The sequence below is a fragment of the Pinus tabuliformis genome, chromosome 1_1 (assembly GCF_031772625.1).
Source record: "Pinus tabuliformis cultivar Carrire ecotype Pingquan chromosome 1_1, CPIR1, whole genome shotgun sequence".
Lineage (NCBI taxonomy): Eukaryota > Viridiplantae > Streptophyta > Pinopsida > Pinales > Pinaceae > Pinus > Pinus tabuliformis.
Genome location: NC_142297.1, coordinates 148,950,312 through 148,970,055, shown reverse-complemented (window position 1 = coordinate 148,970,055; position 19,744 = coordinate 148,950,312). Strand labels below are relative to the sequence as shown.

The following is a 19,744-nucleotide window of genomic DNA, read 5'->3' as shown; positions in this document are numbered from 1 at the left end:
GAGGTGAATATTCCCTTGTATATTTCAAGAATATTATTGTAAGGGAATCTATAGAGAATCTGAAAGATTCCCTAGAGCCCAAAAATTCATCATCTCAGAAATAGGCAAACTTTATACTCATTTGACTCTTTCTCGCAAGGAGCACAGTGGTAAGGTCAAATATGCCATCTAGCGAAGAAAATTTCAGTCAACGAATGGGAAGGAATCGTTGTGGAATCTTTGAGATTCCCAGGCTCCATATTTTGACCAAAACAGTGAGGGGTTGAGTTGATATTCATTTTTCATGATTTTCCACCATGAATTCAACAATCCAATTAATTTCTTCAACAAAGGTGTGAATTTTCAGACCATCCCTGGAAGTAGAAGTATAGGTGTGTTTTGAAAATGTATTGCAATTTGATTTTGCTAAAGATTAATGAAATAGACCTCCCAACATTGAGCAGGGTCCGGAGATATAACCAACACTACTTAAACTTCATTATCAACATGTTGTGTGCCTTTGTTTCCCATGATCACATTTTATTTCAGCTTCTTTTATGTGATATGCTTTTATGTTTACATGTCCTTTTATATGCAATTTCGTATGCATAATTGAAGTGAAAAGACCCGAATCAAGATTCATGAATAGTATGTTTAATGAAACACACACACATGACTAATGATTTTTGTGGAGCTAATTAAATCATAATTATTGTATATACCTGCATTTTGATATCCATAATGAAAAATATCGAGGTTTCCATTATGCCATTCTCTCATATTCCAAGTTTTTATGTTTACTTGCAAGGTTATAAATGAATGTTTTTCCCATACCTTCAAGATTAATCATTCTATTATCTTATTCATTTTATACCTCATGTATGTAATGGTTTTCATCTTTTTCATGTTTGCAACAATTCATATCTTGACTAATATTGGAAAGTTAAAAGAAAAAGGAAAACCATTTTCGAATCTACACTATTTCAAAGGTTTACCTATGGTGGGAGGAATATGCTTCAAGTATATCTTATACATGATTGGTAAAACCCAACTCTTTCCTATATGGTAAATTGTGTTGAAATAATCATATCATATGGATATTACATATGAGGCTAAGCAAAATGGTAGATGTAGCACAACGAAAAGCATTTGGTTACCAATATAGGGTCCTCGCCAAGGCTTGAAACATGATTAACCTGCCTAGTGGGGCTTGTGGGCAATTTATTTGGGCTTAGGAGTATAAGGGTTGTCCCTTTGACTCGATCCCAAGCTTCTTCAATGACATGCATCAAGTCTACCAATTCTCATTATTAAAAAAATGATATCACATGCATATTAATATTATTATCACTTACGCTAATTGAAATTATTGTAAAACCCTACTAGAATTCCTTTATATCATGCAATTTCATTCATAATCAAGTAAAATTATATGTTCACTTCTAGACATATCATGTGTAGGGACTAGTTTATTATTTAATCCCTACCATACAAAAGAAGATTTCCATATGAAATTTGCTTTAACATATTGTAAATAAAAATTTCGTCATACATGGGTTCTTCAAGTTGGTTTCAATCCTCAGATGATGATGATCTCTAGTTAGAACCTTTATTCAAGTTTTGAGCTCTTGATTTTCTTCTAAACTGACTGATTCCACCCATCCCATCCAAAACAAGCCTCTCCTGATCCTAAACCTAGAAGACTTTGATATCAAAGTCTTCTAGCCATCATGCCCAAAACTCCGAAAACAATACCTAATTTTCATAGCTCAATTAGTAAAGATCCCAAGCACAACCCTTGTCCTGCAAATCCCCCAGAAAGTTTAATGTCGTTCTCCCCAAATGCTCAAGTTTCTTGTCCATTTTTTTTGTGCATAAGGCCACCATCTTCAAAGTTTAGATTTTGTTTTATATGGGAGGTTTCCTCCCTATGAAGAATCGCCCCCTTCATATGGTCCAATCTCCTTCAACCTTATCCAAAAATAAATTATATAATATTCGTTCATGGGTTGGTTATCATTTATAAATTAAATACATTAATATAAAGTATGTTGTGATTTGTTGGTTTAACCAACTTGAGTTTGTGGAGGGTCTTCTACAATTCTTTCAATTTCTCTTTTTACATTTTTTGACATATCTTGTTAAAAATATCAATTATAATAATTTAAATATTAATTCATTATATAATTAAAATAATATTACTTAAATATAATTAAATTAACATATTTTATTGTATTAATTTGATTATTAGGGTATTAATTAATGCATTTGATAATTAATATTTTTCATACAATTAGACATTTTATACAATAAAACTATTATGTATACTAGTGCAATGCATGTGAGGCATACTTATGTGGTTAGCATACACATGCCTCATATGCATGCTAATAATCATATTTCGTGTGTAACTCAAGATGAGTCATGACATATAACCCTACTTAAGAAAACTTCGTCCCGGATTTAATGTTTTTATATTATACTAATAATTATATTAGTGATTGATATAATCATGTAAATATTGCATTATTTGATTTAATTATGAATTATAATGCGATGACACTTGAAATTTTTATTCTAGTCATTTATTAGGTGCAGAAATAATAAGCATACACTACCCAAGCAAACTTCCAAAGCTACCATGGAATCATATTATGCATCCTAATTTCTTTCGTCCCCTTCCTATGCATCCTCTACTGGAATATGCCATGACATTAACTATATTGACCTAACCATCCATAAAACCCAAAGGGTGAAAGCATCAACTACATTGGCATAACATCCCCAATGGGCAATTAGAAATTATCATCACATGTCTAAGGGAGCGTGACTTGCACAATCATCCCATGGCTCCAAGCTTCAGAGGATAAATGGTGGCCGACACCTCCACCCACCATGATAGGATCAGGGTTAACACCCCAAAATGGAATCTCATTGAACCCCAACTGTTCTTGGAGTTTTGTCATCACATAGTCGGTTTGGATAAAGATAGTATCTGCAACATAAATACTTGTCCACACATCATAACATATGCATCGATGTATTTGTAACCAAAATATATTCAAATAACAATTTGCTAGCATTCATATTTTGTTGACGTATATGATATTAATCTTTAAATTCATATAACATAATTTGGATATATCTAGCCAATATACCTGTAAATTAACTCTCATGTCAAAGGGTTAACCATGAATACTAGATTTATATCCATCTCATCAACAATAAGAAATCTACGGTCTTTAACATAATCACACATGCTCATAAGTGAAATATAATGTGTGGAAATCTCATTCATAACATAATTTACGTTGGTTTCCATGTACTAGAAATATGTGCACATTCAATTAAGAATACACTAATCAAAATAATGATTTGAAATAATAATATCATGTGTAACCCTCCATAGTTGTAGATAAGTTCAAAATGATAGTCTCATGAATCTGTCCTAGAAAAGTAAGGATATACAAAATAAAATTTTTAAGTGTTTTAAAAATCAAAACAAGTTGGGATAATTTTGACGCATGGCCTCTATCTCTACTCCGGTAACAAATATAGGAATATACTTGTCAAACTTGTCCTTAACTTGTTACATTAGGCGGCCCCTGAGCTGCCGAACCCTACAATCGAGTATATGTAATTGTTCAACCATAACCGTTCACTTGTCTGATACCTTTAGTTCCTACCATTTTAGTTAACGAGATTTGTCATCTATGTAGTGACTTGGTATATATACATGAAAAACATTATGAATATTATGCAAGTGGGGTGGCAGTGCGAGATGGTAGGCGAACGGTTGAAGTCTTTTTGGAATTTTAAATGGTCTAATAAACTGGGTGACAACTTTGTCCCCTTTCCAACTCTAATGGCGCTTTTGTTTGGCCTGATGCAGATGAAAACTTGACCTCCTACTTCATATTTCCTATCCATCCTATGAGCATCAACACAACTTTTCAGTTTATCTTGTGCTTCTTTTAATTGTTTCCTAATTTTTCTTACATGTTCTTTCATCTCTTGAATTAAATTTGTTACCACAATTACACGATCCTTCAACTTGTCCCAACTTAGTGGTTCCCTGCAAGGTCTTCCATATAACGCTTCACATGGAGGCATTGTGATTGAAGTATGATAACTGTATTGTAAGAAAATTCAACCAAGTGAAAGTAGTTCCCCTAATGTGTTTGTTGGTCCATAACATACATCCTTGACATACGTTCCATTACATGGTTCACTCTTTTTTTCCATTAGTCTTAGGGTGATAAGTCGTACCTCAATTTAGTTAGGTTCCTCAAGAAGACTACATACAAATCCAAAACCTTGAAGTGAATCATGAATCTCTATTTGATATGATCTTCTCAGGAACTCCATGGAGTTCGATAATTTTAGTTATAAATACTTGAGCTATGTCAACAACCATGTAAGTATCTTTTATGGGAATAAAATGAGCACATTTAGTTAGCTTATCCACCATGACCAAAATGGCATTTTGTGTTTTTTGGGTAATAAGTACTTCCAGAAAAAAAATCTAGAGAAGTCACCTCCCACTTGGTCATAGGGATGTCTTGTGGCTATAGGAGATTTACTTGGTGACAATGATAAACTTAATTTACTTGTAGAAATTTTAGAAATTTTGTAATGAACTTGAAAATATAGTGCCTTAAGCATACGTAGAAGAATAGTTTCCTTGTGTGGGAATAAATTTTGTTTATGCATGGATGTGCACAATAAAGTTCTCTATAGGCTCCTTTAAGGATGTTGTTTAGAATATATCATCAGCAGGGATTTACATCCTTCCTTGGAATCGTAACAATCCATCTTTCTCTAGTTCATACCCCTTGAACATGGGTTGTATTGGGTATTTAATTTGTGACATGGATATTAATTATAAATAGAAGTTATCTCCCATGAGATGTTTTAGCACATGCTCCCTTAAATCTACTTTAATGGGTATAAAGGAAAAGATCCTTAGTCTTCTACTTAGAGCATCTAACACTACATTATGTTTCCCTTTGATGAATGAAATTCCAAAGTCATACTTGCTTAAGAATTCACTCCAATGTCATTTCATGGTGCTTAAGTCCCTTTGAATAAAAAAGTATTATAGACTTTGGTGACTGCTTTTGAGCATGGAGTTTCACTCTACAAGGTAATGTCTCCAATTTTTAAATCTAGCACTATAGCGACCAACTCTAAATCATGCATGGCATAGAGATCCTCACGAGGTTTTAACTTCCTTGATGCATACACTATCACTCCTTTGTCTTGCATTATTACAACACCTAATCCTTTCTTGGATGCATTGGTACACAAAATAAAGTTTTTGGTCATCTAAAGTAATTGTAACATTGGTGCAATAGTCAATAATCATTTATGTTTGACGAATGTAATGTCACATTCCTTGGCCTGCTCATATCTAACTCCTTTGGGTTGGAGGGTTGTGTTAGGTTTTGCAATCTTTAAGAATCCCTCTACAAATATTCAATATTACCCTTCTAAACCTATCAAGATATGTACTTCATGCACATTTTTCAGTGTCATCCAATCCATGGTGGGTTTTATCTTCCAATGGTCGACTGAGATCCTTTCACCTGATATAATATAACCCAAGTAATGAATATATTTCTAAAATAAGGATCGCATTGGTAGCTTTCCTTGTAATTGGAGGTCCAATAGGCAAGATAACACTATTTGTAAGTGTTCTTCATGCTCTTTTCATTTTGGAGTAGATGAGAATATCATATAGGAATACTTTCACAAAGCAGTCAAGGTACTTATAAAAAACATTATTCATAATATTCATGAATATTGCTAGCACGTTGAGCAACCAAAATGGCACCACTGTGAACTTATAATGCCAAAAGTGTGTTTCTAATGGAATCTTATGAATATCATTCTCTTCAATTCTTAAGCAATGATAACTAGATCGTAGATCATTTTTTCAAATGATAGAAGCCCCTATCGTTTGATTAAAGAGATCATCAATTCAGGGCATTCGGTACCTATTATTTATTGCAGCTCATTTTAAGTTTGCATAGTCTTTAGGTAGTCAGAAGGAGTCGTCCTTGTTGTTGAAAAATATTACAGGTGCACCTCAAAGTGAAATATTGGGTCAGATGAGTCATAAGTCCAATAGTTCCTTCAGGTGCATTTATAACTCTTGAAGTTCCGGAGCTCTCATTCTATAGGGTGCTTTCGAGATTAGTTTTGTACCAAGTTTTAATCCTATTGTGAAATCAAGCTCCATTTTAGGACGTAATCCCAACAATTCCTTGGAAAAAAAAAATTGATAATTCAAGAAACATTGGGTATTGCTATAAGGATGGTCCCTTTTCCTTGCTTACTTCCCCCATTGCATATAATTAACAACCTTTCCTTAGATAATTCTTCATTTATGGGGTTGAAATGAAGCGGAAAGACACCTTCCTCTTAATACCCTGGAATGTGATTGCCTTCCCATCATCATTTATGCAAATAATTATTTTTTCACAACGGTCCATTAAAGATTTATGAGATTCCAACCAATCCATTCGAATGATGAGGTCATAAGTTCATAGGGAATTGACATATTCTTTTAACTTATTAAAACAAATCCGTAAGTCAACCACACATTCCTCAACACTTGACTTTACTGTCTATTGTTCCCTTGAAGTTGTCTCGACCTATCTAAAATAATTTTGCTTGCGTGCTGCCAACCCACATTTATCTAATGCATGTGAAGAAATAAAACTATCAATTGCACCATAATCAAATAACATTTTAAGTTTTATGCTATTAATTGTACTTGTTAACTCCAATACGGTGTATTGATGTTGCGCTTGGTTGTTATTGACTGTTGCATGGATTCTATGATTTCCTTTGGTATATAATTATGGTTTTTTTCCGTCCCTATGCACAATACTCGATGAAGCCTCTAGGCAGTGAAACTTGAAATGAGGTCTTGCACATCTCCAACATGTGTGATGAGCCTCAATATTGTAATAAGAATGTTGCAACTCCCAAGGCTACCAACTTTAATTATCAATCTAAAGTTCGTACAAATTTACGAGGGACCAACACTACATGTGAAAAATGCACCCTCCTCTTACTCTGACTCCCTTTGATGTAGGTGAACGAAGGCAATGAAATAACTTCAAATTATAAAATATCTAGGTAAGGCACCAATCCTAAGTTACAAAAGTTAAATAGAAATAAGCAAACCTATTTTACTTTTGTTGGAACGGAAATGAAAAAAATGAAATCTATTATATTTGCAAGAATGTAAAGCACAATGAAAACTAAGCAGATCTAATCTATCTTTCTAGAAACGAAATGGAAGCAATGGACATCTATTCTATTTTGCAGCGAAGGAAAGTCCTAGATTAATCTTGTAGGAAGGAAATCATTTTTTTCTTAAAGTAAATTGCGAAAAGGAAATCTAGACTAACTGCATAAATAAACATTCAAGAATCAAGCAATGTAAAAGTTAAATGAAGACCTAACAATTCCCCAACTTGTATAAAGTATCCTCAGAGCACTCATAGGATATAAATATACTTCTAACATGAATATAAAGTGACTTTGGGTAAGAAAATACCTAAAAAGTGAACTGCTATTGGAAACTCTTTGTTCCTATAGGATTGCTATATGAGTTTTCCAACTAGTTTGTCCTTCGAGTTATCTCACCAAATGAAAAATAAAATTAAATGGAAACAATATGGGGTAATTTTTTTTATTATGTACAATGTCCTAGGACTCCATTCCAAGTGGAATCACCAAAAAATATTGTTGCTAACATGTGCTAAAAATTAAGGAAGGACTCGTTGTTCGGGGTGGACGTAGCCCAAATTGGGTGAACCACGTATATATGTGTCTCTCTTGTTTTATGTGTTTTATGTGTTTATATTTCTGCCATATTTTATGTGTTCTATTGCTCCGTAATATATAATTTTCTAACACCTAAGAATACACCTTATATAGAGTTTGAACATGAGTAATATATAGTTTTTTCTTTTGCATATATTTTCTTTTTTCTATCCAAGATATCACAACAGTACAAATATTGATATTGTAGAAATAGCTACAGGACCTCCTTGGGGTAAATTTTTTTGATGTCCTACTTGGTTGATACCTTCTCATGACTGGAAGGATTTAAATACAAATTAATATTTTCCTTGAACAAATTAGATTCAAAGTTTATAGACATAAAAGATAAAAGAAATGTCAATGCCTTCATTTGATTGTTACTTGATTCTCGTGTCGGTACGTTACATGAAATGTGATTGGAAAAATATGGGGAGACAATGTAGATCACATCTTGGATATGTTTCATTTTCTATGGAGATCCTTTAGTAACTTGAGCCATCGATTGTGGAAATGTTTCTAGTAGGTATTCATATGGTTTTTAATGTTGTGAATATTTCATATCATGGTTATTTTGGGAAAGAAAATGTTTTATGAATCCCTGATAAGACATTAATGGACAGGGAAATAATTTTTTTATAGTTGTAATGTCCATCCCATGGTATCCTCTCTTTATTGTTTGATTGTATTTTTAACGTTTATTTTAATTTTACTTTGTATTTTAACGATGAAATTAAGAATACTTGGTATCATGTTTGTTTAAACAACAACCAAAGCTTGAAGATGAAATTAGTATTACACAATATTGATTGAAATCCTTTTAACTGTTTTATGTTGAAATATTTTCATGACTATTAGAAAAGTTTACTTTCATGTTGTTTGTTAGCCCTGCTATGCAGCGCTGAATTTCTAATGTCAGAGAAAAGCTTGGTCTATTTGGTGGTGTCTTCAAAGGGGCCCCCACATGGGTCATTTTCCTTTTTCATCATACCTCGCTTACTCTCCACTACCTCTGTTTCTCTATTTGCCTCCTAAACTTGACAAAGTAACCCCCTTTGACCTTAGTGCCAAGTGCAAAACCCCAAACCAACCATAAAAGCCCACCATATGTCTTCACGCGCCCATAACTTGCCACGCCACATCCCCGCTATTGATCTTCCTCGCCGATCCAATGGCTCCCGTCGCACTCGATAAAGGTGACCCGCTCTACCACTCCCCATCGTCAGATCATCTTCGCCGAGATCTAAAGGTTTTCACTTTCATCGCGCCGTCAATTTGATCGAGCGATAGCGCGCGATGAGAGTGGTGTTTCTCTCTCATTCACTGCTACATGTCGATCATTGAGTGGAATCGCTTAACCCCGAGCATTTACCGCTTAGCAGCCGAAAGCGGTGCGATGAAAACCATTACTTCCCTCATCCGTTAAATGCCTGCGCAACTCCGTTTCCCAATGATCGTTCAATCTGTCCACTGAAGATCTAATGGCCCCAAATCACCTCGCTCTCACCTCGACCGATAGCCTTCGTCGAGGCATCTCTGTTGTCCATTCTCCCCAATCTGACGGTCATTCTTCTCGCTCGTCCAAATTGTCCACCTACCCATGCATTCCACGTCCTCTGACCATTCTGTTGCCCAAAGAAAAGAGATGACCAGCTTGCCAGCATCAGTCACAATTAGACCCCCAACCACCATATTTAACAGAAAGCATGGCCAAGGGAGAAAAGGACATAGCACGACTCTGTAATTGAATTTATCAGTCATGGACTCCACTGGTACGAGCACTCCAACCGCGCAAAGGACAGCACAACACCTGAACAGATCGGATTCACCCACTGAAGCAAGCAAACACGTTCAGAGACTCCATCAGGTAGTTAAATGCAGTTGGTGGTCAATTATGACCCCTCCATACCCAAACGGCTAAGTGCCATAGTATTGTAAACTTATAAATATCCAGAAGCAAGAGGTATTCAAGGTTGGCATTTGATGTAAGGTTCAACTTCTGGAGACTATAGATATTTTGTCACTTGCAGCGTCTCATCTTCATTTTCAGCAAATACAAGCTTCTTTTTCTGTTAATTGCTCACCGTCCATTTCCCTCTGTTCGAAGCTTGTGCCTGATATGCTATATTCTTGATCTCTTGATGTTTGGCACTAGATAACTGTCATCTTATCTCTGTGTTATAATCTTATATGCATCATCGAATAGGTTATTCAGGTTTTTGTCTATCTAATGAAGGAGAGCTGTCATGCTGTCTTTGCATTAATAGATTAGATTTGCAGGTTTCTGAGCTAGTTGCAGCGGGCCATCACATGGTCTTGTGCATCTGCTGGTGTTGTTAGCATTCTCCATATTCACCTATTATCTAAACTGTGAGAATTGGTGGTCTAAAGCCTTGTAGTCTGAGAGTGTTCATGCATGTCTGGAGTGAAACAGAGTAGAAGTGGTTATCTGGCTTGAACCAAACCATCATTTCTTCCATTAAATCTTGTAACAATAGTTGAATTTATATGTTACCAGGCATCTCTGAGCTACAACCTAGGAGAGTTTCTTGAAATCCTAACATAATTGGCGCCATTGCCGGGGAGAGGAGATTGAAGCTCAACTTCCCTGGGAGAACGACACAGATCCAACTTTGATGATAGACAAATCCTGGACACATTTTTGGTTGTAATCATCTATCTGGCGATTCTACTGGAGGACTAACTTTTTGGCGACTCCACATCACAGTGTTGGGTCAGTTTGGAAACACACCCAGAGAAATCCTCAGAAATCACCAGTTGACCCAGTGCCTGACCCTGAGAAGATTGTCAAGCAAAGCAAGATATCACGAAAAGGAGCATCAGGATCAGGTAAGCCTAAACAATCTTATGTATCTCTGCAAGAAAGGCTTGTAACTGAGCATGCACATGTTGAAAATATAGAGCCTAGCATTATCAGTGAAGAAATACTCTCAGAGATTCATAAAGCTCCTTGTTCAATAAGTTCCCCTTTGGATCTCAGTCCAAAGAAAACCTCCCTTCTTGTCCATCCTATTCCTTTAGCCCTGTCAGTAATTTCCCAACTCCCTACCTTCCAAACTGCCAATACCCTTGCATCTACCTTGGTCATGGTAGGTCCACAAGCACCTACCAAAATGGAAGGAATCATAGCTGCTAGGTATGGAGCCCTAGTCTTACCTATTCCTTTGAATGCCATGTCTGTAGGAGAATATCAAAAATACATGCCTAAGTTCACTGGTATAGAGCGAGTAACAGCTGAAGAACACCTTGAGTCTTTTTATAGTTATGTCTATAACCTATATATCAGTGAAGATGATGTGTGGATGAGAGTATTTGTCCAAAGCCTTGATGGAGAGGCTAGAAAGTGGTTCAGAGAACTGACCCCTAGGTCTATAGTAGACATAGAAGCATTAGATGACGTGTTTTTAAAGCATTGGGGAGATAAAAAAGACCTGCTATATTACCATACTGAGTTTGGAAACCTGAAAAGGGAAAATGGGGAGTCATTGTCTGACTTCAATAAAAGATTCAATCGTATGTATAGCAAAATCCCAGTTGAAGTGAAGCCCACCCCCACCTCTGCCAAACACACCTATGCTAATGCCTTTGATTATGATTTATGCCTGCTATTAAGAGAAAGAAGATGTGTTACTCTAGCCGAGATGCAAGATGCAGCCTTAGACATAGAATCCAATATCATGGCTACAGAGAAACTCAAAGGACATGCTGATAGAAGAAGGCAGAGAGTTGAGTCTTCCTCTTCTTCTTCATCTTCAGAACCTAAAATAGACAAGATGGCTAAGATGATAGAGTCATTGGTTGCTGAAATATCCAAACTAAAGGTTGAGAAGAGTTCTGGGAAAGCAAGGCTTCCTAACACATTTTCTCTTAGAAATCCAAATCCATTTAGAAGAGAAAATGAACAATTGCAGATCATTCAGAGGGGCAAAGAGGCCTGTGAAGAACAAAGGGTTAAGACTCCTTTCTAGAACGTAGTCATGGAGGAGGAGCAGTTTGATGAAGAGGATGAGATTCATTTCATGGAAGACAAGGGCAGTGCTGCCTTTCTTACATTAGCTGCCTACAAGGAGTCATTACTCAGGGACCAGACCAGTCAAGAGTGGGACAGAGAAGCTGTTCTATAGATTGAAGACCAGCAAAGATATAACTTGAGGTCAAGAACGAGTAATGTCAAAGAGAATCCTGCCCAAAGATCTACTGTCCCCACTGAGCAACAAATCCGCAAGCAGAAGTGATCAACAACTGATCCTACCATCCTGAAAGCACCAACTCAAGAGGTAAGAGGCCTTGACAAGTCCTTTCCCCTTTTAGCTTTGAATCAGAAGTCCAGAAGTTAAAAATATCTGTTCCTCTGACAAAACTTGTAAAGAGTGAGGCCTTTAGGAAGCCCATACTTGATGCCCTTGAGCTAAAAGCCACACAAGTTTCCAATGACTATGTGAATTTACAGGGTGATAAATTTGCAGTTAAGTTTAGCCCAGTGAACGCACCTGCTAATGACAATTCCCCATCATTTTATGTCTCCTTGACCATTCATGACAAAATCCTCCACAACTGTTTGCTGGAGACAGGTGCCAGCCATAATCTAATGCCCAAAGCTATCATGGAAGAGTTAGGCTTTGATATTACCAAATCGTACCATGACTTGTTCTCCTTTGATTCGAGGAAGGTGAAATATCTGGGGTTAATCAAAGACTTAGCTATCACCTTAACTCAGCTGCGCATGAAGAGCATGATGATGGATATTGTGGTAGCAGATGTCCCCCCTAAGTTTGGTATGCTACTTTCCAGAGGGTGGATTAAAAGTTTGGGTGGGACCTTGCAAAATTATTTGTCATATGCCACTGTCCCAGTTTTTGGAGGAGAAAGAAGAAGACTATACAGGGAAGCCCAGCTGGCCTATATCATCAGCGATGAGAAGAATCCCACTAATCATCCCATTTATGTTGTGGACACTGATTTTGGAGCATGTATTCTTCAAATTGAAGAATCCCAGAGGGCCTCGGTGTAACTCAAGAAACCAGTATGCCAAGCCATGGAGGAGGAAGGAACACAAGTTTGAGATATGTTTTTTGATGGAGCCTGTTCAAGGGAAACTGCAGGAGCAGGAGTGGTGCTAGTGTCTCCAAAACAAGAAAGCACACATTTGTCTTTTAAATTGACTTTTCAGGTCACCAACGATATAGCAGAGTATGAGGCTCTGATATTGGGCCTAAACGTTACCAAAGACATGGGGATCAGAGGCATAAGGGTGTTTGGAGATGCTAATCTCATCATTCAACAAGTGAACAAAACCTTCCAAGCAAGGCACCCAACGCTGAAAGCATACAGAGATGAGGTATGGACACTCAAAAAATCTTTTGATAGCTTTTGTATCTCATATCTTCCTAGAGTAAAAAATCAGCTTGCTAATTCCCTTGTTGTGTCTGCGAGCATGTTCATCCCTCCCATGCACCCTACATTGGCTTATGAGGTCTAGATAAAATATAGACCATCCTTGCCTGATAATGTCCAACACTGGAAAGTCTTTGAGGATGATGATGAAGTAAATAGGTTTCTGCAAGTCATTGCAAATTGATCAAGAGAATGAAGCCTTGGAGGAATGTCCCCAGCATAAGTTAAAGAACAGAATTGGCCAAGGCAGAATTGTTCAGTTGCTTAGCAATCATATACCTAAAGGGCTAGTGCCTGTAGAGAATTTGTTTGACCATAATGATGTGCCTCATAAGATTTCCCAAAAGGAAAATCAGTCTGCAGTCCATAGGCATAACATAGGGAGTCCAGATCATCCAAAGTATATAAATTTGTCCACCCATTTGTCTGCTGCCCAAAGTTATGAGTACTGAACCTTAGTGAAGTAATTTGCTGATTTCTTTGCCTGGGAGTACAGTGACCTTAAAACTTATGACAAAAAGATCATCCAGCATAAGATCCCCTTGGAGAAAGACACCATTCCTTTCAAGAAGAAGCTGAGACCCATAAGCTTGTTTCTCCTTCATCTCATTGAAAAAGAAATCAATAAGTTATTGGCTGCCAAAATCATAGTTCCTCTGAGGAAGAAAAGTGGAGAAATCAGATTATGTGTTGATTTCAGGAACTTGAACAAGTGCTTTAAGAAAGACAATTATCCTCTGCCCAAGATGGAGCATTTGCTGCAGAAGGTCTCAGGAGCCAAAGTTATATCTTTCCTGGATGAATTTTCAGGGTATAAACAAGTTGTTGTACATCCAGATGGCCAAGAAAACACCGCTTTCACCACTCCTTGGGGCACTTTATGTACTCCAAGATGCCCTTTGGGCTGATGAATGTTGGGGCCACCTTTTAGAGAGCGATGGATATAGTGTTTGTAGGAGAGAAGGATAAGTTCCTCCTTGTCTATCTGGATGATATAACAGTGTACTCTAGTGGCCACTAGGATCATTTGCAGCATTTAAAGAAATTATTTCTGTAGTGCAGAAGGTTTGGGACATCAGTGAATCCTAAGAAATCACAATTTGCTTTAGAAGAGGGCAAGCTTTTAGGACACATTGTTTCTGTTGTAGGTGTCAAGATTGACCAAGAGAGAGTGAAAGTGATACAGACCTTGTCTGTCCCAAGATCAAAAAGGGACATCCAATCCTTTTTGGGAAAAATAAATTTTGTAAGGAGGTTTATTCCTTATTTTGCTGAATTAGTAAAACACATCACCTCTATGCTGAAAAAGGGATCAGAGGTCAAATGGATTGATGCAGCGAGAAGATCTTTTGAATCCATCAAAAGAGCTATTATGGATGTGCCCACTCTGATCAACCTAGACTATAGCAAGGTGTTCCATATCTTCTCCTTTGCTTCCGGTGACACCCTTGCAGCAGTTTTATTGCAGAAAGGTGATGAGGGTTCAGATCATCCAGTGGCATTTTTTAGCAAAACCTTAAGGGATGTTGAACTAAGGTATGATATTATTGAAAAACAGGATTATACTCTTATCAAATCTTTGAAATCTTTCCAAATATACATTTTCCACTCCAAGGTAATTGCATATGTGCCCTCTGCTTCAGTAAAGGATGCCCTGAGGCAGTTAGATGTTGATGGAAGAAGGGCTAAGTGGATTTCAAAGCTTATTGAATTCAACATAGAACTGAAGCCCACCAAGATTATTAAGGGTTAGGGCCTTGCTAAGATGATGGTTGAAGAAAATTGCAGGATGCTGGAGATGAATTGGATAAGCACAGACTTAGATGAAGGACAGGCAGGGGAAGAAATAGTTGAACGAGGACAAAACCAGTCTTTGGTTGAAAATATAGCTTCTTGTGAATGGTATGATAAAATATCTCACTTTTTGTTGAAGCTGGAAGTTTCTCCAAGCCTCAGTTCAAGCCAAGCTAGGACTATTAAGCTCAGAGTAGCCAAGTATTATATTCATGAAAGCTTACTCTATTGGAGGGACCCCTTTTGAATCCTTTTAAGATGTTTGGACAAAGAACAATCTGTGGAGTTCATGCATCAATTCCATTCCAGCATATGTGGACGACATTACTACTGGAAAACCACAGCCCACAAGATCCTCAGAGCTGAGTATTATTGGCCAACTCTATTTTTTGATGTCCTTTCATTTGTAAGATCTTGCGACAAATGCCAGAGGTTTGGAGGAAAACAACATTTGAAATCCTTACCCTTGAAGACAATACATGCCAATGGCCCTTTCTAGCGGTGGGGCTTGGATATCATAGGGAAAATTAATCCTCATTCTAGTGGCCAACACAGATGGATCTTAGTAGCCATTGACTACTTCACTAAAGGGATTGAGGCCATCCCTACTAGGAAAGCTGATCACCATGTTTCCATGAAATTCTTGATAGAAAACATTTTCACCAGGTTTGGCTGTCCACACAAATTGGTTACAAACAATGCAGCAGCCTTCAGGGCAAAAGAGTTGGTGGACATGTGTGACTCAATGGGCATTAAGCTAGTACATTCCACCTCATATTACCCCCAAGGTAATGGTCTAGCCGAATCATCCAATAAGAGCCTGATAAGGATAATCAAAACACTATTTGAAGATAACAAAAGGAACTGGGATTCCAAACTGAAGTTTGCATTGTGGGCTGACAGGGTGACCACCAAGAAATCCACAGGGAATTCTCCGTTCAAGCTAGTATATGGCACTGAGGCTGTATTCCCAATCCAGTTGACCCTCCCTGTGACCAAGTTCTTGTAAGAAGAGCGGAATGAGGAAAATGACATGGCAAAGAGGATTAGTGACTTCACTGAAGTGCATCAAATCAGAGATCAATTGATTGAAAGGTCTACAGCACATCAAAAGAGAATTAAAGAAGCCTTTGACAGAAAGGCAAAGGTAGATAATTTTCAAATTGGAGACTTGGTTCTTAAGTGGGACGCACTGAAGGAAAAGAAAGGCAATCATGGAAATTTTGATGCTCCGTGGACTGGACCTTTTGGCATTGCTCAGGTCCAGGGTAACAACACCTTCACGCTACAAAGTATGGAAGGAGAAACAGTTTTTGATGGCCTAGTTCATGAGCGGTTTTTGAAGATTTATGTTGTTTAAGGCCTTTAGGCCTCAACATTATAAATATGTCCTTTTTACAAGTTTTAGTGTAGGTTTAATTAGACTCCATGCCCAATGGAACACTAGGAAATATTGCTGATCTTGTTTTGTGTGAAAGGCAGTGATCTATGGTTCTTGAAACCTCATAGGGAGAATTCCATCCCCAGAAGGAGCCAATGTTAGCCTTGCGATGCAGCGCTGACTTTCTAATGTCAGAGAAAAGCTTGGTCTGTTTGGTGGTGTCTTTAAAGGGGCCTCCACATGGGTCATTTTCCATTTTCATCCTACCCCGCTTACTCTCCACTACCTCCGCTTCTCTATTTTCCTCCTAAACTCGACAAAGTAACCCCCTTTGACCTTAGCCCCAAGTGAAAAACCCCAAACCAACCATAAAACCCCACCATATGTCTTCGCGCGTCTGTAACTCGCCAAGCTGCATCCCCGCCGATCCAACAACTCCCATCGCACTCAATAAAGGTGACCCGCTCTACCACTCCCCATTGTTAGATTATCTCTGGCGAGATCTAACGGTTTTAGCTTTCATCGCGCCGTCAATTTGATCGAGCGATAACGCACGATGAGAGAAATTTTTCTCTCTCATCCCCTGCGACGTGTCAATTATTGAATGGAATCGCTCGACCCCGCGCAACTCTGTCGCCTGATGATCGTCCGATCTGTTTGCTGAAGATCTAATGGCTCCAACTCACCTCGTTCTCACCTCGGCCGATAGCCTCCGTCGAGCCATCTCCGCCGTCCATTCCCCCCGATCTGATGGTCATTTTTCTGGCTCGTCCAAATCGTCCATCTACCCATGCATTCCAAGTCCTCTGACCATTCCGTTGCCCGAAGAAAAGAGATGACCAGCTTGCCAGCATCAGTCACAGTCAGACCCCCAACTACCATATTTAATAGAAAGCATGGCCAAGGGGGAAAATGACATAGCACGACTCTGTAACTGAATTTATCAGTCATGAACTCCACCGATATGAGCACTCCAACCACCCAAAGAACAACATAGCACCTGAACAGATCGAATTCATCCATTGAAGTAAGCAAACACGTTCATAGACTCCATCAGGTAGTTAAATGCAGTTGGTGGTCAATTATGACCCCTCCATACCCAAACGGCTAAGTGCCATAGTATTGTAAACTTATAAATATCCAAAAGCAAGAGGTATTTAAGGTTGGCCTTTGATGTAAGGTTCAACTTCTGGAGACTATAGATATTTTGTCACTTGCAACGTCTCATCTTCATTTTCAGCGAATACAAGCTTCTTTTGTTGTTAACTGCTCACCGTCCATTTCCCTCTGTTCTAAACTTGTGTCTGATATGCTGTATTCTTGATCTCTTGATGTTTGGCACTAGATAACTGTCATCTTATCTCAGTGTTAGAATCTTGTATGCATCATCGAATAGGTTATTTAGGTTTCTGTCTATCTAATGCAGGAGAGCTCTCATGCTGTCTTTGCATTAATAGATTAGATTTGCAAGTTTCTATGCTAGTTGCAGCCGGCCATCACATGGTTTTGTGCATCTGTTAGTGTGGTTAGCATTCTCCATATTCACTTATTATCTAAATTGTGAGCATTGGTGGTCTAAAGCCTTGTAGTCTGAGGGTGTTCATGCATGTATGGAGTGAAGCAGAGTAAAAGTGGTTATCTGACTTGAACCAAACCATCATTCCTTCCATTAAATCTTGCAACAATAGTTGAATTTATATGTAACCTGGCATCTCCGAGCTACAACCTAGAAGACTTTCTTGGAATCCTAACATTGTTATTTGAGCACATGTTGTTTATATAGTTGACCAATTTCATGTGTTAGAGAATAAAATGTTGTTGCGAATAAAACAACAAGGATTAGACATCACATGACCTCAATTTATTTGTTTTCACAAGTTATTTACAACTTGAGCTTTTTAGCATGTAACTTAGTTGGCATGATTTTGCTTAAAGGTTGAATACTAAGTTACTAAGGTGTTATTTTCTATGGTGATGTTTATTTTTTTGCACTGGTCATCTGGCCACATAGTGGCCACTATCGCTCAACTGAAGAAAAATTGTTCGAGTTTCTTTCTTTTATGGGGATAATGGTATTAACATTGTTGATGTTGAGGTATATGTCATATAAATCCTTTATAGTCTACTTTAGTTTATATTTTAGTGTTTATCATCTTTTGTGTCTTACACTTTACACTGTATCTTATTTTATTTTCAGAAAAGGAAATCAGTATTGATGGTAAGCAACGGGATTTGAAGAAAGAAGAGAACACTAACACTGGAGTGACAAATGCAAAAAGAGAGAGAAGAGAATCGGTCTAGTGATACCCTTAAAGACAATATCCTGTATAAGGCACACACATAGAGACTGATGTTTAAGTATTCAGAGTTGTCGAATTCACTTGCAATGGCTTGGCAACACAACGATAATGTTTTTTAACAATGAAACAACATTTGATGTGTAAATTGTAGTCCAATAAATGTTAATTTGGAAACTCATACTGTAATACTTAACATTTTATATAATATAATTTGTGGTTAAAATTATTCATGGTAGAACTTGATATCGTTTAGTATTTTAATTAACATATGTAACTTTCATTTTCATATTAGATGAATTAGTGCACATTATATGACATTTTTTAATTTAGTCACAAAATCATACTAATTAATTTATGTTGATTAATAATGAACCATAAAATCACTCTAAAACTACTAAATTAGTAGTTTATATTGATTAATGATGAACACAGACAAATGAATGTACAATTAAATTAGTCATTTATAATGGTTATTAATGAAAATAAATGAAATTAATATAAACTACCAAATTATGCATTTATATAATGAATATGAAACTACCAAAAACATATTTCTTTGGTCATTAATTGGTTTCAAACGATGACTAAAATTTGCATATATATGAATATCAGTCGCTAATTACAATGTCTTATAACACGACCAACATTTTGGGCATTAATTGGTTTTGTTGGATGATCATATAGTAATATATTGTGTTGTATATTTGGTCATTAATTACAAAAATTAATGACTAAATCAATGAGTAAATGAATGACTAAATTAATGATCAAATTAATGACTAAATATACTACTAGACAATAAAATTGAGACAACCGATTAATGACTAAGCTAAAAACGACTAAAAGTTGGTTGCGTTATAAGACACTATAAATTAGCTACTACCAGTCACCCACTGAAAAATGGTCATTTATATGAAAATTTTAATCGTTGTTTTAGTAATTAATTTTCCATTTTGTACTAGTGTAAGGGGAAACCACTTTTTTAATTATCATAATTTATCATGGTGTATGATCCTAGTTTTCCTCTTAATGTTAC

General features: G+C 37.0%; 1 protein-coding gene across 2 annotated transcripts in view; it reads left to right on the top strand.

The window, feature by feature from the left end:
• The window catches only part of LOC149212052 (MADS-box protein AGL42-like), a 264,748-nt gene extending 245,847 nt beyond the window's left edge, over positions 1–18,901 (top strand). For both annotated transcript variants that reach the window (XR_016250202.1, XM_089390537.1), the window contains exon 2: positions 18,606–18,901. Coding sequence is in view for 1 of the 2 variants with exons in the window: in XM_089390537.1 (XP_089246663.1) it covers positions 18,606–18,624 (19 nt within the window). In the remaining variant the exon portion in view is untranslated. The remainder of the gene's footprint in view (positions 1–18,605) is intronic.
• Positions 18,902–19,744: the final 843 nt, after the last annotated feature.